Here is a 25928-nt window from a genome sequence, read left to right on the forward strand (position 1 = left end):
AAATTATCATGTTCTCACAGTAGCCAGTCAGATGCCTCAATGGAAAACCCACAAGTGGGACACTCAAGTCCCCTAATTTATATGTATTAAACTGTCTCATCTCCCTTCATTAGCACTTAACTGATTTTGTAAACACGTGAGTTAGGTAAAGGTACCCCTGACCGTTAGGTCCTGTTACGGACGACTCTGGGGTTGCGGCGCTCATCTCGCTTTACTGGCCGAGGGAGCCGGCGTACAGCTTCCGGGTCATGTGGCCAGCAGGACTAAGCCGCTTCTGGCGAACCAGAGCAGCACACAGAAACGCCGTTTACCTTCCCACCAGAGTGGTACCTATTTATCTACTTGCATTATGACGTGCTTTCGAACAGCTAGGTTGGCAGGAGCAGGGACTGAGCAACGGGAGCTCACCCTGTTGCGGGGATTCGAACCGCCGACCTTCAGATCAGCAAGCCCTAGGCTCTGTGGTTTAGACCACAGCCCCAAACTCAGAGATACAGGGTTAATTCAAAGGGTTGGTGCTGACCTTTAAAGCCCTAAACGGCCTCGGTCCTGTATACCTGCTGTATTGTTTTTAACATTTGATTGGAAGCCGCACAGAGTGGCTGGGGAAACTCAGCCAGATGGGCAGGGTATAAATAATAAATTATTATTGTTGTTGTTGTTGTTGTTGTTGTTGTTGTTAAGGTTATCACATATATCACAGGCACACTGCATTGACAGAAGTCACACGCACACAAAAAGGGTTTATTTACAGTATGAAATTAATGAAATTAACTACAAAAATGTACTAAACTTAAAAATTGTGAACACAAAGGCCAAAGTAAAAAACCTAGCATAATCAGATGACCTGGGATGGCTCAGTTGGTAGAGCACGAGACTATGAATCTCAGGGTTGCAGGTTTCAGCAGCACACTGGGCAAAAGAAACCTGCATCACCCCAAACTAGAAGACCCTCATGGCCCCTTCGAACTCGACAAATTCTTTGAGTCTATGAAAATATGACAAAGACCTATTCAGACATTCCTTAAATTTTCCCTCAGCTATCAAGGGATCAAATATACCATCCCAGGGATCAAACGCCAGACTATTTAGAAACACAGTTGCAGGGACTTTTGATTCGGAACACAGATATCGCTAGAGACATCCCAAGCCCGGCCAAAGTCTTTGCTCTCTGCTGGACCTGCAACGCTACAGGACCCAAGAAGTGCACCTGAGGTTATCAGGAGGCTTCTCTTGCAAACGGTGCTTGGACTTGGGACCTCGCATTTAACTGAGTAAACCAGCTCCCACAAACCCTTGCCTGGTCAGTCTGGCTGCAGCCCTCCCGTAATAAGGACAAGAGACCTCAAAGAGGTGAGAAATGGAGGCGTCTGGTCAGGAAGGCCAATGGCTGCTCAGCTCTCCCACAGAGGCAGGTTCTTCTCCTTGCCTTCTCAGGTTCCATAGTTTTGTACCATTAGACCTGGCTACTCTACGCAACGCTGAATGAAATTGGGGAGTGTGGCCAGGGTGACTTTTTTTTACGATACGATAATCTTTATTGTCATTGTCCCATGCAGAACAACGAAATTGAAAATCTACATCAGACATTCAAAACCAACAAGCCTGCTATCCCAGCCTGGTTAACCCCCTAAAAACTCCCCCATAATTAAATACAATATACTCTCCCAGAGAGTACCTTACACTGCGTTTAAAACCAAAATCACATTTGGATAAAAACTGTTTCTCAGGCAGCTAGTCCTAGTCTTTATAACCCTGTACCTTCTTCCAGAAAGGTCCGTATAGTTCAAGCTCTGGTTTTCCCAGTAGTGATGTCTGGAAGTGAGAGCTGGACCATGAAGAAGGCAGATCGCTGAAGAATTGATGCTTTTGAATTATGGTGCTGGAGGAGACTCTTGAGAGTCCCATGAACTGCAAGAAGATCCAACCTCTCCATTCTGAAGGAAATCAGCCCTGAGTGCTCACTGGAAGGACAGATCCTGAAGCTGAAGCTCCACGACTTTGGCCACCTCATGAGAAGATAAGACTCCCTGGAAAAGACCCTGATGTTGGGAAAGATGGAGGGCACAAGGAGAAGGGGATGACAGAGGACGAGATGGTGGGACAGTGTTCTGGAAGCTACCAGCATGAGTTTGACCAAACTGCGGGAGGCAGAGGAAGACAGGAGTGCCTGGCGTGCTCTGGTCCAGGGGGCCACGAAGAGTCGGACACGACTAAACAACAAACAACAACAACCTTCTTCCAGAAGGCAGAAGCTGAAAGAGATCATTTCCGGGGTGCGCACTATCCTGCGCTATCTCTGCAGCTTTCTTATGGCACCTGGAAGCATAGATTTGATCCAAGGTGGGAAGAGTGCACCCAATTCTTCTCTCCGCAGTCTTTACAACCCTGGACTTGCGGGTGCTGCAGACCTTTGCCCCTTAGCCTTTGAGGTGAACAGGGGAAGCTCTTCCCTAGAAAGCAACTTCAGGCCAGAGGCAACAGCAGCTTCACCTGTTGAATTGCTGACATCATAATAATAATAATAATAATAATAATGTTATTATTTATACCCCGCCCATCTGGCTGGTTTCCCCACATAGGGAGGAGGAGGAGGAACGTCAGGGACACAGCCGTCAACCGTCCCTTATTTGGCGGGAAACCCCCTTATCCCAGCGCCGTTTCACACTGCTGTCCCTTAAATTTCCCGGGTTTCAAAGGAAGCAGCTCCTGTCCCTCCCTCCCTGCCGGCCAGGGAGGAGGGAGGCTCCACCTGTGTTGCTTGGCTGCGTTGCTCACCCAATAAGGAGTCTAAGAACGACTGGGGGGGTGGAGCTTGCATGCCTTGTGCCGATCAAATCGGCCGCGTTGCCTGGGGACTCGCCTTTGCTCAGCGCTTCCCAGCGGAGAGGTGACGGTGGTTTTCCTTGCTGCATCCCCTTTGCCGGGTTGCTGCGCTGTGGGAACCACCGCTTGAGGCTTCGTTTGGCTGCTGGCTGGGCTTTCTGCCTTTGGCTCGGAGGGGCTCAGAACCCCTTATTTTGGCTGCTGATCCCTTATTTCCGAGGCTGCTGGTCCCTTATTTTCAAATCTGTAAGTTGACAGCTATGGTCAGGGAGGGGGTTTCCCAGGACAGGAAGATAGCAATGCGCCCCTTGGTCTCTGCACCGCCTGCCTGGGAGCGAGAAAGGGGAGGAGCCTCCTGGCACGTGGCCTCCGTGCGGCAGCGGGAGAGTTTTCCCGCCAAAAACCCGGGAGGGAGGGGGAGAGGGCGGAGCGAGCCATGATTGGCTGAGGCGGATGACGGCCGGCCATGCAGGGCGGAAGTGCACCACAGATATAGTAAAAAGGGAAGAGTGACAGAAGAGCACTGACGGGAGAGAGAAACTGAAAAGCTCGAGCGGCTACGATTGCCTAAAAGGGCAGCCGCGCTTTGCAGACGAAGAACAGAAATTGGAAGAGAGCAGGAGCGCCTCTTTCCCCTTCTGCGCCGCAGCTTATTTCGCCAGGGCGGGGGGAGATGCTGCCGCCCAACCCCTTCGATAAGGAGATTCCGGGTTTCTTCTTTGGCTTCCGAAGGCTCCTGCCCCAAGGCAACACATAGACCAGCTTCTAACATGAACCCGGAAGTTCCCTCTACGGAGAGTTAAAGGGTGATTCTACATTTTAACTCTGTGGCCTCAGTCTCTGGGCGGCATCAAGGTCCTCTATTACATGCGCAGCCGCAGTCGGCGTTGTTCCAGCGCACCTCTCTATCCCCTGCCATCTCTATGGCAATGGGAGCGGCTTCCTTCCTTCCGGTTTGTGCCGGAAGTGCACGTCAGGGCTGCGTTTCGGAGCGCTGCTTTAAAAGGCTGGAAAGCAATTGTTTTGCTTTTTATAAACCAGAAATATATAAATATATATATATATAATTTCAAACAAACCACAGTAAAAACAGGAAGTACACATGTTATTAACATATTCAAAATAATATATCCCCCTTCGCCTCATTAGCATATTTATGACAAGAAAAAACAAATATATTCCGGTTCGCCTCATTAGCATATTCATGAGAGGAAAAAAACAATATTATTCAGCGTTGCCTCATTAGCGTGCGCCCGCGTGTTACCTCACCCGGTGTGTCATGCGGGGGAGAATACATTAGCATATTGATAAGGCCTATTTGCATACGGGATATGCAGAGGCGGGACAGGCGTGCGTCTGCGAGCTGACGTCGCGGACGCACGCCGGGGAGGTTGGGCGTGACGTGCGCGCTGACGTCACCGCGGCCCGGCGTCTGCGTGCGCCGCGCTCGGCGCGGGGGCCGCTGGGAGCGCGAGGATGGTGGCCGGCGCCTTCCCTATCGCCAAGCTGCTCTACCTGGGCGTCCGGCAGCTCTCCAAGCCCCTGGCCGCGCGCATCAAGGACGGGGCCCGCGCCAGCCCCTTCTTCCGCCAGTACATCTGCGGGCCCCCCGCGCAACGTGAGTCAGGCGGCGGCAGCGCCCCCCGCGATAGGGGGAGTCTCCCGTCAGGGTAGAAAGGGAAGCCAATGGGAGAGAGGGTGGGCGGGCACGCGAGGGGAGTAGGCCAATAGGGAGGCGAGGGGGCGGGCCTCCGAGGAGACGCGGGCCAATCGGGAGGCGGAGAGGCTACGGCGGTGACATTGAGAGGTCCCCTTCCTGGGCAGCACGTGGGAAAGCAGAGGGGGCGGAGGCCCCTGACCCAGTGGCCGGGAAGTTAATTAATTAATTAATTAAATTTATTAATTAATTATATTTAATAAAATTTGTACAACGCTGGATTGTTTGGAAAAACCACCAAAGCGGTTTACAAAGAGAACAAAGCAGTGAAAACAAATCAGTGAAAAGTTAAAAACTAAGTTAGAAATCCAAACTTAGATTCATCAGTAGACTGGAAACAGACACTAGAACTCACACCCAACTTTCTAAGCCTCCGGACAGGTTTGGCTGAGCAAAGATGATCGTCAGCCGCCTGGTGTCCAGTGGCAGGGAGTTCCCAAGTGAGAGTGTCTGGAGCCTCAGCCAGCCCCAGGCAGAACTGATAAGCCAAAGCTACATTCTGGAGGGACAGCAGCCATTTTGAGGGGGACAGAGAGTGGAAGGTTGTCCTCTTCTTGGTGGGTTTTTTGCCCACTTAGGGGCGTCCTTAGATCTGTCACCATCGTCGGAGGCACAGGGATCTTCAGTGCCTCTCAAGAGAGCTTCCTTCCACCTTTGGCTGTTCCTGGGCAGGGATGGCTTGGCCATGGTGGTGCAGGCCTTGGCAACGTCTTGGCTGGACTACTGCAATGTATTCTCCATGGGGCTACCCTTGAAGGCGGTGAAGGTCCTGTGTGAGTGCCTGGAGGCGGTTGGAGGACGGATGGTTGCTAACAGATTGAGGTTGAATCCTGACAAAACAGAAGAACTGTTTTTGGGGGACAGGGGGTGGGCGGGTGTGGAGGACTCCCTGGTCCTGAATGGGGTAACTGTGCCCCTGAAGGACCAGGTGCACAGCCTGGGAGTCATTTTGGACTCACAGCTGTCCATGGAGGCACAGGTCAGTTCTGTGTCCAGGGCAGCTGTCTACCAGCTCCATCTGGTACGCAGGATGAGACCCTACCTGCCCACAGACTGTCTCGCCAGAGTGGTGCATGCTCTGGTTATCTCCCGCTTGGACTACTGCAATGCGCTCTACGTGGGGCTCCCTTTGAAGGTGACCCGGAAACTGCAATTAATCCAGAATGCGGCAGCTAGACTGGTGACTGGGGGCGGCCGCTGAGACCACATAACACCGGTCCTGAAAGACCTTCATTGGCTCCCAGGACGTTTCCGAGCACAGTTCAAAGTGTTGGTGCTGATCTTTAAAGCCCTAAATGGCCTCGGCCCAGTATACCTGAAGGAGCATCTCCACCTCCATCGTTCTGCCCGGACACTGAGATCCAGCTCTGCTGAAAAAAATTGCTGACCCCTGGTTCTTATGATTCATGCGCATCTGTTCCATTAAATGATGTTTCTCGGGATGGGTCCTGCCCACGCTTCCTGCCCCAGAGGACAGAAATAGGATCATAGAATTGTAGACTTGGAAGGGACCCTAAGTGTCATTTGTCCCAAGCCACAGCAATGCAGGAATCATCAAACTCACATTTAATCACTTTATCCGCAAGAAAATCCTCAATAACTGTTCTCTGTAAATAGTAAAATTCCATTCTTAAGTGCCCTGATCAGATATTTACCTTGAATCTAGTGCAACTGGTTCAGGAGACTCTCTCTCAGATGGATTCTAACTTAATATGCACAAGATGGCAGGTTTGGAAGCAACCGCACAAGCATTGTTATAGTCTTGAATCATGCTGCCTTTTCTCTGAAATAAAAAAGTCTCAAACACTGCAGCATTTCCTCACAGGGGAGTCCTGAGAGATATGCATTGGCTCCCAGTACATTTCTGAGTACAATTCAAAGTGTTGGTGCTGACCTTTAAAGCGCTAAAAGGCCTCGGCCCTATATACCTAAAGGAGCATCTCCACCCCCATCGTTCTGCCCGGACACTGAGGTCCAGCTCCGAGGGCCTTCTGGCGGTTGCCTCGCTGCGAGAAATGAGGTTACAGGGAACCAGGCAGAGGGCCTTCTTGGTGGTGGCGCCCGCCCTGTGGAACACCCTCCATTCAGATGTGAAGGAAATAAGCAGCTATCTTATCTTTAAAAGACATCTGAAGGCAGCCCTGATTAGGGAAGTTTAAATGTTTAATGCTGTATTGTTTTTAACACTTGATTGGGAGCCGCTCAGAGTGGCCGGGGCAACTCAGCCAGATGGACAAAATATAAATAATTTATTATTATTATTATGAGTCTCTTCATATCCTTGATTGTTTCGGCTGCCCTTTTTTGAACCTTTCCGAACTCCACAATGTCTGCCATGGTGAAAATTGGGGTGTTATTTTTATTCATAACATTTGCATACTGCCCTTCCATCAACAGATCTCAGGGCAATTCACAACATCAAAATTACAATTAAAAACCCCCACAAAATATACCCTCCAGGCCTCTCTTGGAAGAAAGACACACAAAAAGGCCTCAGAGTCAGGGTCCAGGTAGAAAATATGGGAGAAACACACTTTGAAAATGTTGTCTAGAAGGATAAAAGAAAATTATTATAAATTAATTTGGAGATGGTATTTAACGCCAGTCAGATTAAATCAAATAAACAAGGAATATTCGGTGCTATGTTGGAGGGGATGCCAGGAAACAGGGACCTATGTTCACATGTCGTGGGGGTGTAAATATGTACAATTTTTTTGGCAAAGGGTGTTTAAGGAAATAACAGAAATCACTGCGTTAAAGCTGACCAAAGAATTACTGTCAATGTACGATGGGTTGGGAGGTTCACGGGCTATGAAGGACTTGCTCACTAATTTATTGAAAACTGCACAAATTATTATAGCTAGGAAGTGGAAGGAACAAGGTGAATACAGTGGTGCCCCGCAAGACGAATGCCTCGCAAGACGGAAAACCCGCTAGACGAAAGGGTTTTCCGTTTTGGAGGTGCTTCGCAAAACGAATTTCCTATGTGCTTGCTTCGCAAGACGAAAATGTCTTGCGAGTTCCTGCAGGGTTTTTTTCCTTCCCCCCCCCTTTTCCCCAAGCCGCTAAACCGCTTATCAGCTGATCGGCTAAGCCGCTTAACAGCTGATCGCTAAGCCGCTTATCAGCTGATCGCTAAGCCGCTTATCAGCTGATCGTTAAGCCGCTTATCAGCTGATCCGCTAATCCCGCTAAGCCGCTAATACTGTAGCGCTAATCCGCTAAACCGCTAATGGGCTTGCTTCGCAAGACGAAAAAACCCGCAAGACGAAGAGACTCGCGGAACGGATTCTTTTCGTCTTGCGAGGCACCACTGTATAAAATGGAAGAACGGTACAAAGAGGTGTGGGATTTAGCTGTTAATGATAAATTAACATGTGCCATTCAGGTAAGACGGGGAATATGCAGGAGAAATGATTTTGAGGAGATATAGAGGGTGTTTGTAGAATTTATATTGTTAAAACGGAAAGGGGTTAAACCATTGCAAGAGGTGCTGCAATTTTGGGAGGTTGGATAGTGACAATGGAATGGTGTCAGGAAGTGGGGTGCACATTTTTATTCTTATTTATTTACAGATATTACGCGGGTGGCGCTGTGGGTTAAACCACAGAGCCTAGGGCTTGCCGATTGGAAGGTCGGTGTTTCGAATCCCCGCGACGGGGTGAGCTCCCATTGCTCAGTCCCCACTCCTGCCCACCTAGCAGTTTGAAAGCATGTCAAAGTGCAAGTAGATAAATAGGTACCACTCCGGCGGGAAGGTAAACGGCGTTTCCGTGCGCTGCGCTGGTTCGCCAGAAGCGGCTTAGTCATGTTGGCCACATGACCCGGAAGCTGTACGCCGGCTCCCTCGGCCAGTAAAGCGAGATGAGCGCCGCAACCCCAGAGTTGTCAACGACTGGACCTAACGGTCAGGGGTCCCTTTACCTTTTACTTTGTCAAAGAAAAAATTAAAAAATAAGTGATACCTGGAAGGCTGCAGGCCTTGCACCCTGGACATTCCTCACTCTTCCTTTTCCTCTTGCAGTGTACCACTGGGTGGAGATGCGAGCCAAGATGCGCATCATGGGCTTCCGTGGCGCCGCCATCAAGCCGCTGAACGAGGAGGCGGCCGCCGAACTGGGGGCGGAACTGCTGGGCGAAGCCATCGTCTTTGGGGTGGGGGGCCTCTGCATCTTCCTGGAGTACTCCCGCCAAACCACCAACAGCAAGAAGAAGGAGGACGAGCTAAGCAGCACCCTCGAGAGCCTGCAGGAGCAGGTGGCCGAGCTGAACTTGACCGTGGAGACCCTGGACGCCCGGCTGCGGGAGCTCAACCGGGTCCTCGTCGAGGTCTCTGCCTCCTCCAAGAAATAACGGGGATGGCGGGCAGAGAGAGAGAGACAGGCGGCTTCCTAAAACTGCGCCCGACTGCCGGCTGCGCCGCGAGGTTCCCCCTTGCTGGACGGCGAAGGGCGCCGCGGGGATCCTGGCCTACGCAGGATTCGGGGTGCGAAAGTCCCGCGTCCCAACCTACCCTGTGGTGCTGAGTTTCTTGGCCTTTTGCAAGTGTGTAAATACTGAATCCATTAAAAAAAAAAAAATTGCAGAGAAAAAAGCTCTCAGCCTCGCTGATCGTGGGGAGAAGCTGCAAGGGCAATGGGTGGGTGTGGGGACTCCTGCGTGGCAGGGGGTTGGAATAGATGACCGCTGGAGGTCCCCCTGCAATGACAGTTGGCCGTTGGTCAGGGGTTCTTTAGCCCTGGTTGACTCTGTGTTATACTGGGTGGTGTGTGAATGAATGGATTTTATTACTACGGTCACAGACCAGTTCCGGGTCACTTACAATATCAGGAAAATCATAAAACACAACAGGGATACAGTGGTACCTCGAGTTACATACGCTTCAGGTTACAGACTCCGCTAAGCCAGAAATATTACCTCGGGTTAAGAACTTTGCTTCAGGATGAGAACAGAAATCGTGCTCCAGCCGTGCGGCGGCAGCGGGAGGCCCCATTAGCTAAAGTGGTGCTTCAGGTTAAGAACAGTTTCAGGTTAAGAACGGACCTCCGGAACGAATTAAGTACTTAACCCGAGGTACCACTGTACATTGAATTGCAATTGGATACAACAGAGACAATTCAGATATAGCGGCAGTTAAAAAATATATATATTAAATCTTGATCACTAAAATATAACCTAAAATTATCGTTTAAAACTTTAATCATTTTGGTAGTACAGCTTGTTCCCTAAATTTTATGGCAGTATTAACACAACTGGGTGGTGTGTTCATGGTGGTAACTCCGAACTGTGGTGGCCGAAGCTTCCTGTTTTCTGGCATTTGTTCTATTTTTTTTTTTTTTAATGATATTTATTAAAATTCCGTCTTTTCATCACTTCTTTTACGTTTACTTGTTTCCCGGACCTCCTCATACCTCCCTCTTTTGTATTCCAATTCAGTTTGTTAGTCCAGCAATTCCTTTCCCTCCTTTTTAATCCTGATCTTTAATCTTAATATATTATAACATTAAATTTTTACCTATTAAAAACCAATTTTTCCAATTCTTTTAACCATTACTGCTAGAAACCGCTTAACTTCAATCCTGTTCTATAACATTTAAACATTTCCCAGATTCTGGAAGTGGGGAGAGAGAACCTATGCCCTGAGGCCATGGATTTAAAAACAATGCCAGGGCACTTTCTGCTTTTCAGCACTGAGATGGTGCAGCGATCTTCTTTTCCGCCACTTACAGAGCTGGGGTTTCGGGGAGGAGGTCTGGGAGCTGCTTTCAGGTTCCTTGGAGCTTCAGTCCCCAAGTGCAGTGGTTGGGGGAATTCCACTCCTGCTAGTATTGGATCACTGCATTAACATGTAGGGATCAGGCAGAGCAAATCCACCCACGGTCTTTGAGGGAGGACGGGGTGTTTGGGGAGAGGGTGGCACTGTTCTGGCCCCCAACTGAAGCCCTCTCAACATGCCCTAAAACAGCTTTTCCCCAGCCTGGCGTTCTCTGCTTCCTTTTGGGTTAGGACGCCCAGGAACCTCAGCCGGACCCTCTCAAGAAGGGGTGAGAACTTTCAGCACCCCATCCCAAAGGAGCCCAGCACAGTGATCAAAGTACTGTGGATGCTCGGGTTGCGAACATTATCCGTGTGGGATGCACGTTCGCAACCCGCATCTGCGCATGTGTGGGTTGCAATTTGGGACTTCTGCGCATGCGCAAAGCATGATTTAGCGCTTCTGCGCATCCGCCAAAACCCGGAAGTACAGTGGTACCTCAGGTTACATACGCTGCAGGTTACATACGTTTCAGGTTACAGACCCCGCTAACCCAGAAATAGTGCTTCAGGTTAAGAACTTTGCTTCAGGATGAGAACAGAAATCGTGCTCCGGCGGCGCGGCAGCAGCAGGAGGCCCCCTTGGCTAAAGTGGTGCTTCATGTTAAGAACAGTTTCAGGTTAAGAACGGACCTCCAGAATGAATTAAGTAGGACCACTGGTATGAAATTTACGGCATGTAATGCCTTAAGAGAGAATATTATGAAAATGATATACAGGTGGTACATAACCCCAGTCAAGCTTGCGAAAATCTATCACTTGCCCGATAACAAATGTTGGAAATGTAAAGAAACTGAAGGTACATTTTTTCACCTTTGGTGGACGTGCCCAAAGATTAAGGCTTTCTGGGAAATGATATATAACGAATTAAAAAAGGTATTTAAGTATACCTTCCCCAAGAAACCAGAGGCCTTTCTCCTGGGCATAGTGGGCCAAATGGTGTTAAAAAAGGATAGAACTTTCTTTATGTATGCAACAACAGCAGCAAGAATACTAATCGCAAAGTATTGGAAGACACAAGAACTTCCCACGCTGGAGGAATGGCAGATGAAACTTATGGACTATATGGAATTGGCGGAAATGACTGGCAGAATCCGTGACCAGGGAGAAGAGTCGATGGAGGAAGACTGGAAGAAATTCAAAGACTATCTTCAGAAACACTGCAAAATTAAGGAATGTTAGAGTGATGTTGGATTGAAAATAAGTGGTTTCCAGCTGTACAGGTTAAAGTTAAGGATAGATTAAGATTAAAGATTAAGATTAAAGATGTCTAAAGAAATGGAAATTTGATAATAAAAGGGAAAAATTTAAAGCTATATGACATTAAGAGTAAGGATTAGGTTTAAAAAGGTTGAAGTTATATATTTTAACATTTTATTAAATTAAAGATTGGGATAAAAAAGTGGAAAAGAAACTGCTGGACAAATAATGTGGATTGGAATACAAAAGAGGGAGGTATGAGGAAGTCCAGAAAATAAGTAATTTAAAATTCGGAAATGGAAAAGAGAGTTTGTTTTTAATTGTTGTGTTTTGTGTTTCTATTGTTAAGTCTTGTATTGTTTTTTGTGTGTGTTGTTTTTCTTTTTTCTTTGTTTAAAATCTTAATAAAAAATTATTTAAAAAAAACAAACAAAAAAAACAGAATGAATTAAGTACTTAACCCGAGGTACCACTGTAACCCGTTCCGGTACTTCCGGGTTTCGGCAGTCCGCAACCCGAAAAGACACAACCTGAAGCGGCTGTAACCCGAGGTATGGACTGTACTGATAAGTGGTGCGTCATGGGAAAGCCTCCGTATTTGATGATAACCAACAGCAAAACCGAAACACTGCTGTCCCTTTAAGACAAAAACACTTTGTGCATCATCGAAATGCCTTTTGCCGAGCCACTTAAATAATTAATTTCCTTAAAAGCACTTTCATCGACTGCCTTTGCTTAGATGGGAGGCAAAAGCGAATCCACAGAGTAACAGGGCAGAGGATTACCGGCAATGAAATAAGGGGGGCTGGGAGAGGAGAACCGAAACCAATTCGAGGTGACCTTGTCCTTCCTTGCTTGGCCTTCCCAAAACTGCCCCTTGAATTCCTATTTTTAGATGAGGCTCGCCTGTTCCAATAAAGAAAGCCCTTCTTCACGCAGATCCTGCAAGCGGCAGCGAAAGCCGCTAACCTGGATGCCTTTAAAAGAGAATTGGAAAAATTCATGGGCTATCGATGGCTATTAGCCATTTGCTTCTGAATGCCAGTTCCTGGAAACTGCAGGACGGGAGAATCGCTCTTATGCTCATATGCCACTTGCTGGCTTATCTTTGTTGCATCTTCTTGTTGCCTGTGAGGATGCTGGACTAGATGAGCCATTGGCCTGATCCAGTAAGCTCTCATTTTATTATGGCCACTGAGAACAGGATGCTAGACTTTGTTGTTTAGTCATTTCATCGTGTCCGCCTCTTCTTGACCCCCTGGACCAGAGCACGCCAGGCACTCCTGTCTTCCACTGCCTCCCGCAGTTGGGTCAAACGATCAGCCTTCTTTATGGTCCAGCTCTCACTTCCATATTAGTAACTTTGCATTAATGCAACATTTTTATATGTAACTGTGTTTTTCTAACGTTTTGTTGAAGTTCTCTCTGTTGCTGCATCCGTTTTCTGCCCAGTTTTGTGTTTAATCCGGAAGTAGTAGTAGTAGTAGTAGTAATAATAATAATAATTGTTGTTGTTTAGTCATTTAGTCGTGTCCGACTCTTCGTGACCCCATGGACCAGAGCACGCCAGGCACTCCTGTCTTCCACTGCCTCCCGCAGTTTGGTCAAACTCATGCTGGTAGCTTCGAGAACACTGTCCCACCATCTCATCCTCTGTCACCCCCTTCTCCTTGTGCCCTCCATCTTTCCCAAAATCAGGGTCTTTTCCAGGGAGTCTTCTCTTTTCACGAGGTGGCCAAAGTCTTGGAGCCTCAGCTTCAGGATCTGTCCTTCCAGTGAGCACTCAGGGCTGATTTCCTTAAGGATGGATAGGTTTGATCTTCTTGCAGTCCATGGGACTCTCAAGAGTCTCCTCCAGCACCAGAATTCAAAAGCATCCATTCTTCAGCGATCAGCCTTCTTTATGGTCCAGCTCTCACTTCCATCGATGACATTCCATACATTATATAATGATGTGCATTATAATGAGTGAAATAAGTATTTGATCCCCTATCAACCAGCCAGATGTCAGGCTACCTGGTATCTTCACCAACAAGCTGAGATTAGAAGCACCTGCTGTAAGGGAGAGGTCTCACCTGTAATCCCAGAGGGCAAAAGGGCAAATTTAGCAGGGGATCAAATACCTTTCCCTTCACTGTAATCCAAAAACAGCTGGAGACACCCAAGGCACTGGTCTTGCAACAGGCAGCCTGATCCAAGGCGGACCACGACAGGAGCACTACCGCCGTGCAAATATACGGCGAGAGGTTAAGAAACTGGTCCCCAAAATGCATGTTTGGATCCCAAAGTGGGGTGCGCTGTGGCAGAAAGTAAGACAGCCTTAAATAGCACTGGAAATGCGAACGGCCAGCAGGTGGCAATGTTGTCTTTTGAGAAGACCTGGTCCTTTTCGTCAAATCTGTCCCTTCTCCCACCCTTAAAAATGAGAGGTGGGTCAGCCGAAGAGTGTCTGCTTCGCATGCAGAATGTTCCAGATTCCATCCCCAACGGCACCTGCCGGTGTGGCTGGGAGAACACCACCCTGGCAACCCCCAGAGAGATGCTGCCAGCCAGTGTTGGCTGGGCGCAAATTAAATTTGAGGTTAATAGCCAAGGTTCACAAGAGCTGAATGCTTAGGAGTGCTACTTAAAGCTGAAATCCGTAACAAATGCAGTAAGGCCAACTGACATAGCTGTCAACTGTCTCCTATTTGGCGTTTTATCCCAGCGCCGTGTCCCGCTGCTGTCCCTTATTGATGATGTCCCTTAAATTTCCCGGGTTTCAAAGGAAGCAGCTCCTGTCCCTCCCTCCCTGCTGGCCAGGGAGGAGGGAGGCTCCAGCTGTGTTGCTTGGCTGCGTTGCTCACCCAATAAGGAGTCTAAGAACGACTGGGGGGGTGGAGCTTGCATGCCTTGTGCTGATCAAATCGGCTGCGTTGCCTGGGGACTTGCCTTTGCTCAGCGCTTCCCAGCGGAGAGGTGACGGTGGTTTTCCTTGCTGCATCCCCTTTGCCGGGTTGCTGCGCTGTGGGAACCACCGCTTGAGGCTTCGTTTGGCTGCTGGCTGGGCTTTCTGCCTTTGGCTCGGAGGGGCTCAGAAGTTGAACCTACCTGTGCTCTGAAAATCCTTTATTTTGGCTGCTGATCCCTTATTTTCGAGGCTGCTGGTCCCTTATTTTCAAATCGTAAGTTGACAGCTATGCCATTTGAACACGCAATAGATGTTGGTTCTTCAGAATCCGTCTATAGCATTGCACTTCTCCAGCCAGAAGTTCCTTGTTTACCCACCCTGGCACCTGCTTCTACTCCCTAACCCTGCTGGGCTATGTCTTATTTGGCGATCCCTCGTAGCCCAGTAAGATTGTCTTCCATAAACACGGTTTTAACAATGAGTCCGTAAGTGACGGTGGAGGCCAATTCTGGATCCACACGTCCTTCCACAGTGGGGACATGGGTTCCTGGGCGGGAGTTGATCCCGATGAGGATTTGCCAAGCGTGCCTTCCTCTTAGCAAGTTTCTCCCTTTTGTTCTGAGTTCGAGTGTCTTCAAAGCCCATGACACCTTTGGCAAAGGCTGTTCTCCAACTTAGAGCACTCGCAGGCCAGTGTTTCCCAATTGACAGTGTTTATACTACATTTTAAAAAATTTGCCTTGAGACTGTCTTTAAACCTCTTTTGATCATAAATCGGAAGGGGTACTTAAGGTCATCCAGTCCCACCCCCTGCAATGCAGGAATCTCAGCTAAAGCATCCCTGGCAGATGGCCACCCAACCTCTGCTTGGAAACCTCCAAGGAAGGAGAGTCCACCACCTTCCAATGGAGTCCGAGAGCTCTTACCATCAGAAAGCTCTTCCCAACATTTAGTCGGAACTTTCTTTCTTGTAACCTGAGTCCGTTGGTTCGGGTCCCCTCCTCCAGAACAGGAGAAAACAAGCTTGCTCCATCTTCCATGGCAGAGCCCTTGAAATATTCGAAGGGGCTCAGTCTCCTCTTTTCCACGCTGAACATACCCAACTCCTTCAACCGTTGCTCACAAGGCTAGCTTTCCAAGCCCTTGACCATAGGTCTTTTCCTCTCCTGGCTAAACATCCCCAACTCCCTCAACTCTTCCTCTGAAGTTTCAAAACGCGGTCTCCCTCCTCTGCCCACCTTCCAGCCTGTCAACATCCTTAAATTGTGATAATATAATAATAATTTATTATTTATACCCTGCCCATCTGGCTGGGTTTCCCCAGCCACTTTAGGCAGCTTCCAACCGAATATTAAAAACAATAAAGTGTCAGACATTAAAAACTTCCCTAAACAGGGCCACCTTCAGTTGTCTTTTAAAAGTAAAATAGTTGTTTATTGCCTTGACATCTGATGGGAGGGCGTTCCACAGGGAGGGTGCCACTACCAAGAAGGCCCTCTGCCTGGTTCCCTGTAACTTGGCTTCTCGGAGTGAGGGAACTGCCAGAAGGCCCTCGGCGCTGGACCTCAGTATCCGGGCAGAATGATGGGGGTGGAGACGCTCCTTCAGGTGTACTGGAGCTTTGAGGCTATTTAGGGCTTTAAAGGTCAGCCCCAACACTTTGAAACGTTCCAAGCCAGTGCTTGGAAACGTACTGGGAGCCAGTGTAGGTCTTTCAGGACTGGTGTTATATGGTCTCGGCGGCCGCTCCCAGTCCGCAGTCTAGCTGCTGCATTCTGGATTAATTGGAGTTTCCGGGTCACCTTCAAAGATAGCCCCACGTAGAGCGCATTGCAGTAGTCCAAGCGGGAGATAACCAGAGCCCAGAACTGGACACAGGACTTCAGGTATGGCATGACCAAGGCAGAACAGAGTGGGACTATGACTTCCCTTGATCGGGACCCTAGACCTCTGTTGATGCAGCCTGGAATAATAGCATTGGGGGTTTTCTGATGCGTCACTCCTAACACCTGTGCCTAGGATTCGAAATGCCAGTTCCTAGCTTCAGAATTCAAAGCAGGAGGAGACCCCGTAATCCAGCGGTTCTCAACCTGTGGGTCCCCAAATGTTGTTGGACTACAACTCCCATCATCCCCGAGCTCTGGCCTTGCTAGCTAGGGGTGATGGGAGTTGTAGTTCGACAACATCTGGGGACCCACAGGTTGAGAAAGGCTGCCATAATCCTTATCAACTACCATATTTTTCGCTCTGTAAGACGCACCAGATCATAATACACCCCTAGTTTTTGGAGGAGGAAAACAAGAAAAAAAATATTCTGCGCAGCGATCCCTCTTGCTGTTCTGGCTTCTGGGATAGCTGCGCAGCCTGCATTCGCTCCATAAGACGCACACACATTTCCCCTTACTTTTTAGGAGGGAAAAAGTGCGTCTTATAGAGCAAAAAATACGGTACCTCCCATTTCTTACCCATTTGCAAACAAACACCAGGAAGGGGTTTTTCCTTTCTGCTATCCCACATACGGTTCTCTGAGCCCAGTGAGAGTGCCACCAGTAAGAGAGGAAAAAACCACACAGAGGCCCTTTTTTTTTTTTTTTTTGCAATTTTACAAAAAAGGAAAAGATTTATTCCTAGAGAAGTTTGGTGCGTGTGCCCAAGACCCTAGTGCCGATTTGCAGGTGAACATGTGCGGTGAGGCCAGAGGGTGGGCAGAAATACCCGGCAGTTCAGTAATAATAATAATAATAATAATAATAATTAAAAAAATCAAAATATAATATTCCATCCAGCTAGACAAAAAAAATAACAAAAGTCAAAAAATTACAGCTCAGTAGAAAAGCCAAGAACCCTGCCTTGCTTTCCCCTCGGCGCTTCCCGATAGGAGGCAGAGGGGAGCGAAATCCTCTTTTTTTATCATTATTAAAAATAAAAACAAATCATTACCCAGAGAGGTGAGAGCAGAGAGATGGGTGAGTGGGTGGGGTTGAGTAAAATATTTTTTTCAGAATGAGCCCAGCAAGAGAGAACATGTGGAATGAGAAAAGGTACTAGGAAGTGGGGTGGTAATTATTATTATTTGGGGAGGGGGCCGTGGAAGCTGTCTTTTTCAGCAAAGTGGTCCATCTTCCAGGGATGGGCTTGCATGACTAGCGAGGGGGGGCGTGCATTGCAAGTAAGGGTGCCTTTTTAAAAATAAAAAGGTTGTGGTTGGCAACTAGGTGGCCGGAATTTGGCCCGGGGCAAATTACCAGCAGCGGGAACGCTGTGGTTTGTTAACCTTCCGCTGGGAAAAATATATAACTGCGCCCCCAAACTACAGAGAAGGTTCTGGCCACCTTTGTTTTGTTCCTTGGTCCCCTTATCGCAAACCCAACTCCTGGCATCGTGTCTGGAAGAAGGAAGGGTCTGAGAGACCTGCTGCCTTGGCTAAAAAGGGAAATGTTGCTGATTTAGGAGAGGAAGGAAGTTCAGGAAAGTCAGGGCAGGTTTGGCCTTTGGGGCAACCCAGTTGCTGACCACTACCTTCAAAGGAAAGGAAACTTCTCCGGTTTGGTTAAGCTGATGCGATTCCCTGAAGCCCAGGAAAAACAGGTGTTTCTCGCGCCACTGCCTGCCCCCCCAAAAAACGTCTGAGGGTGCCTGGCTGGGCTGCCTGCCCCCCCTTCCCATGCCATGGGTTTTTTTTGGGGGGGGGGGCGGAGGAGAGAAAGAAAAAAACAGACACAGGCGTCTTGGTCCAAGCGTGAAAAAGGATGATTTGCGGGTGATGGAGAGTCTAGCCCTCTCTGGGAATGGCACAGTGTTAAGTGGTGGCGGGAGTGGGGGGGAGGAGCCAGTTCCACCAGGGAAACGAACCCCCCCTTGCACACCTCCCGCGGGAACAAGCCCCTCGTTGTGGAGGGTGGGGCGGGGAGGAAGCAGAGGACGAAGGAGGGGTGCTGCTATTGCTGTGGGTAAGGCACAGGTGGGGTCCTGCCCTTCCTGGAGGGGGGGGCTGCCACAGATTCTCCTTTCCCCCCTCCCCGGAAATTGCACAGCGGGGGCCTGGGACCAATGGGAAAAGGTGTGTGTGTGTGTGTGTTTTGTGTGGAGCTCATCTGGTGCGTTTGTGGGGTGGGGCGTGGGGAGAAAAGGGGTGATCAAGTTCGTTCTTTTTATCTCCTTCCGCTTTTATTCTTTCCTGCACGTTTCGGAGGATTGAACTGCTGGCTCCAGGAGGCACCGGCAAGTTGGGGGGGGGGTCTTTCTTTCTTTCTTGTGGGGGGGTTGCACTAAGGAGACCCCCGCTTCCGTAGCTCTGTCACAAATGCTGCGGCGAGAGAGAGAGAGAAAACGAAAATATGAAGCCGGGCCCTTTCAGCGATCCAAAATATTCCAGCGCTGTCTAGAAAAGCCAGGCTTTTCCAACCCCTGGGGGGGCTTTGCATAGCTGCTTCAGACTACAACTCCCATCAGCCCCTGCCGGCACAGTCGATGCGACACTCTGGCTCATGGGAGTTGGTAGTCCAACACAGCTGGACAGCCCCAGGGTGGGGAAGACAGCTGTAGGTTATACAGTGGTACCTCTGGATGCAAACAGGATCCGTTCCGGAGCCTCGGTCGCATCCAGAGCAGAACGGAACCCGCGTCTGTGCATATGCGGGTCACGATTTGCCGTTTCCGTGCATGCGTGTGACGTCATTTTGGGCATCTGCGCATGCGGCGAAACCCGGAAGTAACGCGCTCCGTAACTTCCTGGTCGCCGCAGAGCGCAACCCGAAAATGCTCAACCCGAAGCTACTTCAATCCGAGGTATGACTGCATACCGTATTTTTCGCTCCGTAAGACGCACCTGACCATAAGATGCACCTAGTTTTTAGAGGACGAAAACAAGAAAAAAAATAGTCTGAACGAAACAGTGGATGTATGATTTTTGTGGTTCATGCTGTGGCCACAAACATGTGATTTGACAGTGAGTTTGGGGTAGCACAATGCTAAAATCCTGAGGATCCATGTGGATCTGTGCTTTACGACCACGTTTTTGCGCCATTGCGGCCCCAGGCAACAGTGGGTGCATGATTTTTTTGGTGTAGGCTGTAGCCATGGACATGCTACGTGATCTGATGGTGAATTTGGGGTGACTCAATGCAAAAATCCTGAGGATCCATGGGCTTTTACCTCCCCCCTCCCAGGCAGCCTCCTTTATCTCTAGCGTCCCTAATCTCTCTCCCGATTGCTTGCCCATCAACGGCTTTGTTTCAACACCCCCTTCCCTCTTTCAAAAAAAGAAAAGAAAAAGCATGATCTGCTTTTCACCCCTGGGCAATTTGGCTCCACGGACCACGCATCCGCTCCATAAGACACACAAACATTTCCCCTTGCTTTTTAGGAAGAAAAAGGTGCGTCTTACGGAGCGAAAAATACAGTATATGTAGAATTTATTTTGTAAAATTTATACACCACTTATTTTTTAAAAAACCCAAAGCCTTCATAACTTACCCTGTATGATCTCCTCTTTCATTTTCTGTAATTCCCGCCGGACCTCCTGCAAGAGTTCCTAGAGTGGGGGTTGCAAAGACATGCATTTAGGGCCCAGAGAGAAGAGGGAGAAGACAGATACCCCCCTCCAACAAGTCTGGCACCAGGGAAAGAACACAACAGAACCCCCCAACCCGCCTAAAAAGGAGTATCTTTGAAATAATCATTAGCTAATCTTTAGCTGATCTGTAAAAAATGTTACTTGGGGGAGGGGAGAGAGAGAGAGACATTGCACATACTTTTGTAAACCAAGAAAATCTTTAATTAAAATAAAAGAATAATAATAACAATAGGCTGAGATTCCTGCATTGCAGGGGGTTGGACTAGATGACTCTAGGGGCCCCCCTTCTCTGGTTCTAGGTGACGTTAGCTTGGACCCAAAAAGGCAGGTTTACCTGTTTCACCCGTTCCAGCTCCGACTCGTCTCCTCCGCCGCCGCCACCAGCGGGTTCCGAACCGGTGATCGCTCCGGCGGATTTCATCCTGGGGTTGGCGAGAAAGTAAAAGAAGGATTTTCGGGGGGGGGGGGGCAAGCTAAGCTTTGCAGCATCAGACCCACCAAACAGGCAGCTGCCATCGAGTTTTCCGTGAAATGCAAACAGCTGCTTCGGAAGGGGGGGTTTTCCCTGCAGGAAAACCACCCCCCTCCCCGGGGCTGCTAGTTCGTTAACAAAAAACCAGGTGCGTTCGTTGCAAAAACCAACAGCCGATCTCGTTTGGCCCCGAAGGAGGGGCAATAACGAAGCCAATAACTGATAATCATATTGTGATTATTTTATTGCATTGCTATCCCACTTTTATTTCCAAGGTGGCGGTCGAGGTTCTCCCCCTCCCTCATTTAATTCTCCCCCACAAACAGCAACAGAGAGATGCAGCGACGGTGAGCTTTGTGGCCGAGTGGGGGAATTCGAACCCAGGTCTCTCCTAGGTGCCAGTCCGACGGTCTAACCACTGTACCACACTGCTCAGGAACAGGGCTGGGTAGGAGGCAGCCTGCACAGCCTTCATACAGGAAGTATTTGCCTATGGGGCGGGGGGAACCCTGTGGGGCAGTTTGCTTGCCTCTCTCCCTGCCTTGCAAGCTTTCCTTCTGCAGGAAATTTTCTCTTTTTCATTGGCAACAGAAACGCCCCCACCCCCCGTGCTTTTCTTAAATGCCACAGAGTCCCTGAATCAGCTCAGAAAGCTGTGCTTGGGTGTCAAACTCCCATCAGCCCAGCCACGGAGAAGGACGGGAGTTGTAGTTCAGCAGCGCCTGGTGGGGGCACAGATACCTCTCCACCCAGCCCGGTCTTAAAAGAAAACCAGCAGTGAGAGCTAAGTGGGCACCCTCTGCTCACGGAAGGCTCCAGGTACGTTTGAAGTCGGCCGCGATTCCTGCATCACGGCGGGTTGGGCTTGATGAGCCCTGGGGTGCCCTTCTATGGTTCTACGGGGGTACTTAGCAGATATAAGTCTATCCTCCACCAGGGCCTGGGCCTTCTCAGTGATGGCTCCGACCTGGTGGAATGCTCTGTCCCATGAGACCAGGACCCTTCAAGATTTAATCTCCTTCTGTCGGGCCTGTAAGACAAAGCTATTTCCCCTGGCCTTTAATTTGAATTCAGCCTGATCTTTTATTTCCCTTCTCTTCCCTCCCCTTTTATGAAGATCACCCGCTCTGGGATCCCCACAGCTAATTTTCCCCTGGCCTCCTCGCTGGCCCAAGTAGGACCAATTCAGCCAGCTAGCCCTGGGGATTATCCAATTGATCTTCGAACTGTATTGTTATTTATGTTTTTATACTGTATTCTATGCTGCTTTTACAATTCAGTGTTTTAAATTTGTTGCTAGCCGCCCTGAGCCCGGTTTTTGAACCGGGTAGGGGGGGTATAAATAAAAGATTATTATTATTATTATTATTATTATTATTATTATTATCCAGCCCTCCCTGCCTGATACCTAGATTGGCCGAACTGTGGACGGGCTGCAGCTGAGGGCGTGGTGCTTCTCTGGGTCACAGTTGTCCTGGGCGTTGGGGGGGGGCAAAGAAGAGAAAGACTGAGACACAGCTTGGGTGGGGGGCAAGCAAGATAGCCACCCCCCCACCGCCTGCCCCCCACTTTGTGGGTCAAGGAGGGAGAGAAGCACAACACACAAACACACCAATTCCACTGGCTTCGTGGAAACTTGGTGCCAGGAAAAAAGGGCGGGGTGATTTCAGAGAAGCTCAAAAAGACCATGATGGACAGGTGTCACTTACCTGGGTAGCGTCGTGCTGGTCTTCTCCCAAGGCCTGCGGAAGGAATCTAGGACAAAGCAAGGAGGGAGAGGGTGGGTAGGGGGCTGTGGGTGGCAGAGGGGCAGACCCCCTGGACACCAGATCTTGACTTCCTGTTGAAGGCCCCATTTAGCGTTTCCCAGGCGCCTGGGAACTCTAGAGCGAATGGCCCTCACGTATCTCTAAAGAGACCGGCTGCCAGATCAGGCCAAGGGGTGCCCATCAAGTCCAGCGCTCTGTTCTCACAGTGGCCAACCGCCCCCAAGAACGAAGGAGTCAAGATAGACTGCTCCTGAACCTGGAAGCTCCATAAGAAAAGCCCAGCTTCTGGATTCATAATGATCATTTTAACGATTTATACCCTGCACATCTGGCTGGGTTTCCCAGCTTCCAGCACCTATAAAAGGTAAAGGGACCCCTGACCATTAGGTCCAGTCGTGACAGACTCTGGGGTTGCGGCGCTCATCTCGCTTTATTGGCCGAGGGAGTCGGCGTCCAGCTTCCGGGTCATGTGGCCAGCATGACTAAGCCGCTTCTGGCGAGCCAGAACAGCGCACGGAAATGCCGTTTGCCTTCCCGCCAGAGTGGTACCTATTTATCTACTTGCACTTTGATGTGCTTTCGAACTGCTGGGTGGGCAGGAGCAGGGACCGAGCAACGGAAGCTCACCCCGTCGCGGGGATTCGAACCGCCGACCTTCTGATCGGCAAGCCCTAGACTCTGTGGTTTAACCCGCACGTAATAAATCCACTCCAGTGTCCTCTTCTCCCTGGGGCCAGTCAGATTCCTCAAAGGGAAAGCCGCATGCAGGATTTGAGCACGGTCACCATGCCCAGTAGCCATGGCAAGCCACAAGGCGGGTCTTCCACTGGCCGGAGGGCCTTGTGCCCACTCTAGTCTATCGCCCGCCTTCTGGGCCCCACTGCCTACCTGTGGTCTTGGCACCAGCGTCCATGTCGTTTTGCTGGGGGGGAGAAACAGAGATGGCAATTGAGACATGAGAAGCCACCAGCCTTAGTCCCACACCCAGGGGAACCCTCCTACTCTGCAAAGCAAAAACCAGAGAGGGACGCCAATGGCTGCCTCTCAGCCCAACCCGCCTCCCAGGGTTGTCGTTGTTGTTGTTGTAGGAAGTGAACTGGGGACGGGGAGGGCAATGTTTGCCACCTTGCAGAAAAAGGTGCCATATAAACTGGCCCTACTACACAGGTGCCAATAATGCCTCTTTTCTGCATTTGCAAGAACTCGATGGTTTGCCCTTTGGAACTCCCTGCCTCATGAGATGGAGCAGGCGCCTTTGCTGTACCCCTTTTTCAGCTCCAGCTGAAAACATCCTTGTTCAGACAAGCCTGTGCAGATACCTTAGAAAGGTATTTTTTTATCTGTTCCATATTTGGTGGGATTTCCCTTGATTTTATTCATGTTTCATATATCAATTCGAGGTGTGTTTTTCTTTTCAATCCAGTGTTGGGGAAACTGCATTGCAATACTAAATGAATGAATTTTTGCAAGGGGTGGAATGAATGAAACCCAGATTTCTAAACTTCTGGTTCTCAAACTGGACAGGGAAGGGGAGCCAGGTACTTACGGGACCTTCATCTTTCTTTGGAATGGGTTTCTCACCCTGATCTGCAACTTTCCTCCTGGGGAGACGGGAATTAGGGTGGGGGGGGGGAGAGAGAGAGAAACGGGTTGTTCAAGATCGCCTCACTCCCTAAATGCCCTCTCATCGATCTATGGAAGCAGCCCTGTCACAGAACACCCCTTCTGTGTTCGTAATAAATCTAGCTTTTAGTGTGGCGGCTAGACTCTGGAACTCCCTGCCACTTGACACCAGGCAGACGCTTTCTCTCTGCACTTTTCAGCCAAACGCATTCTTGCTTATGAAATTACCACACATGTGGGGCACCCTGTTCCAAGCAGGGCGCAAGACGAAGAGAAATCAGGAATTTGGCAACCTTCTCCTACGACTATTGGGAGAAAAACAGGCCTTGCCTGAGCCCAGAAAGGGGCTCAGTCTCGCCTGGGTCCTCAGCCCTACCTGGAACTGCTGCCAGGGTCTGATCCTGGGCCCTTTTGCATGATGCACCACAGAGCCAGGATCTTTTCCTTGACAAATCGAGAGCTAAGATCCTAGTCCTCAAGAGTCTTGGATTTAAATAGGAAGACTGGTACTCTGCGCCACTGAGCCAGGCCCCCTCACTGCCACCCACCCACCCGCCCCGCGAGGTTCCTCCGCACTCACCGCCGCGCCAACATGGCGCTCATTTCCTCCATGAGCCCCCCGCCTCCCCCTCCACTCGGCGGGGGCGCCGCGCCAGCCGCGGCCTTTGGCGCCTCCTCCTGCGGAAGAAGAACAGGGTTAAGGGTTAAGGCGAAGGCGCCAAGAGGGTGCCCAACTACAACTCCCATCTACAGCCTTGGGGGAAACCGGGCGCCTGAACTACAATTCCCGCACCCGCGGAGTTGTCTGTACTCACCTTGCCCACTTTCTTGAGCTTTGCCCCTGCGAGGGCAGCAGCCAAGCCGGAGGGCGGGCCGCCCCCTCCTGCCGGGCCCTGGGGAGGCGGGAGGGGCGGCGCAGGGGGTGGCCCCCCTCCCGGAGGTGGAGGGCCAGGGGGGCCAGGCGGAGGGCCGGGCGGCGGCGGAGGCCCCGGAGGTGGGGGTGGCCCCGCCGGTGCTCCTGGCGGTGGGCCCGGGGGCGGGCATGGCGGGGCGGGCGGGGGTCCTGGTGGGGGCGGGGGTCCTCCTCCCGAAGGGGTCCCTGCAGGCACTGCAACAAGAGAAGTTTCGGTTGTGGCTCCAGCACGGCAGGGGGTTGAGCTGGATGACCCCACGGGGTCCCTTTCCAACGCTACACAGTTCTGCAGAATGTGGGGTTGCATCCATAGAGGGGCAAAGTGAGGCACCTCATCACAGCCACCCCACAAGCATAGAACACCTGTGTGCCCAGCCCAAGATATTTTCTTAGGTCACATCCGCACGTCACATTTAAAGCATTACGATACCTCTTTAAACAGCCCTGGCTTCCCCCAAAGGATACTGGGAGTTGTAGTATGTTAAGGGTGCTATTTCCCATCCCACAGCCATGATTCCCAGAGCTCCTTACCCCCTCCTAGAACAACAACTCCCAGAACTCCCTCTTCCCCTCCTAGAGCTACAACTCCCAGAACGCCTCCTTCCCCTCCTAGAACTCCCACTCCCAGAACTCCCTCTTCCCCTCCTAGAACTACAACTCCCAGAACGCCTCCTTCCCCTCCTAGAACTACAACTCCCAGAACTCCCTCTTCCCCTCCTAGAACAACAACTCCCAGAACTCCCTCTTCCCCTCCTAGAACTACAACTCCCAGAACGCCTCCTTCCCCTCCTAGAACTACAACTCCCAGAACTCCCTCTTCCCCTCCTAGAACTACAACTCCCAGAACGCCTCCTTCCCCTCCTAGAACAACAACTCCCAGAACTCCCTCTTCCACTCCTAGAACTACAACTCCCAGAACGCCTCCTTCCCCTCCCAGAACTACAACTCCCAGAACTCCCACTCCCAGAACTCCCTCTTCCCCTCCTAGAACTACAACTCCCAGAACGCCTCCTTCCCCTCCTAGAACTCCCAGAATTCCCTCTTCCCCTCCTAGGACTACAAATCCCAGAACTCCTCCTTCCCCCTCCCAGAACTACAACTCCCAGAACGCCCTCTTCCACTCCTAGAA

The 25928-nt window shown here is 50.2% G+C and overlaps 2 protein-coding genes across 7 annotated transcripts in view; one reads left to right on the forward strand and one right to left on the reverse strand.

The window, feature by feature from the left end:
* The first annotated feature begins 4244 nt into the window (after positions 1-4244).
* OPA3 (outer mitochondrial membrane lipid metabolism regulator OPA3) lies at positions 4245-9137 on the forward strand. The gene is made up of 2 exons (XM_081019544.1): positions 4245-4444; positions 8568-9137. The coding sequence occupies exons 1-2, from the start codon at positions 4303-4305 to the stop codon at positions 8894-8896; spliced, it is 471 nt and encodes a 156-aa protein (XP_080875670.1). The 5' UTR covers positions 4245-4302; the 3' UTR covers positions 8897-9137.
* An 8996-nt stretch (positions 9138-18133) lies between these two features.
* Positions 18134-25928, reverse strand: part of VASP (vasodilator stimulated phosphoprotein) — a 42239-nt gene continuing 34444 nt past the window's right edge. For 4 of the 6 annotated variants that reach the window (XM_081018999.1, XM_081018998.1, XM_081018995.1 and 1 more), the window contains 9 exons: positions 24702-24994; positions 24467-24564; positions 23810-23864; positions 23152-23185; positions 22204-22249; positions 21903-21968; positions 20357-20444; positions 19923-19980; positions 18134-18753 (listed from right to left, as the gene is read on the reverse strand). In XM_081018999.1, coding sequence (XP_080875125.1) covers positions 18716-18753; positions 19923-19980; positions 20357-20444; positions 21903-21968; positions 22204-22249; positions 23152-23185; positions 23810-23864; positions 24467-24564; positions 24702-24994 — 776 coding nt within the window. In that variant the 3' untranslated portion in view covers positions 18134-18715. The remainder of the gene's footprint in view (positions 18754-19922; positions 19981-20356; positions 20445-21902; positions 21969-22203; positions 22250-23151; positions 23186-23809; positions 23865-24466; positions 24565-24701; positions 24995-25928) is intronic. The other 2 variants (XM_081018997.1, XM_081019000.1) reach the window with 1 other exon arrangement.

This window comes from Podarcis pityusensis, assembly GCF_964106645.2.
Source record: "Podarcis pityusensis genome assembly, chromosome: 8".
In the NCBI taxonomy this organism is placed as follows: Eukaryota; Metazoa; Chordata; class Lepidosauria; order Squamata; family Lacertidae; genus Podarcis; species Podarcis pityusensis.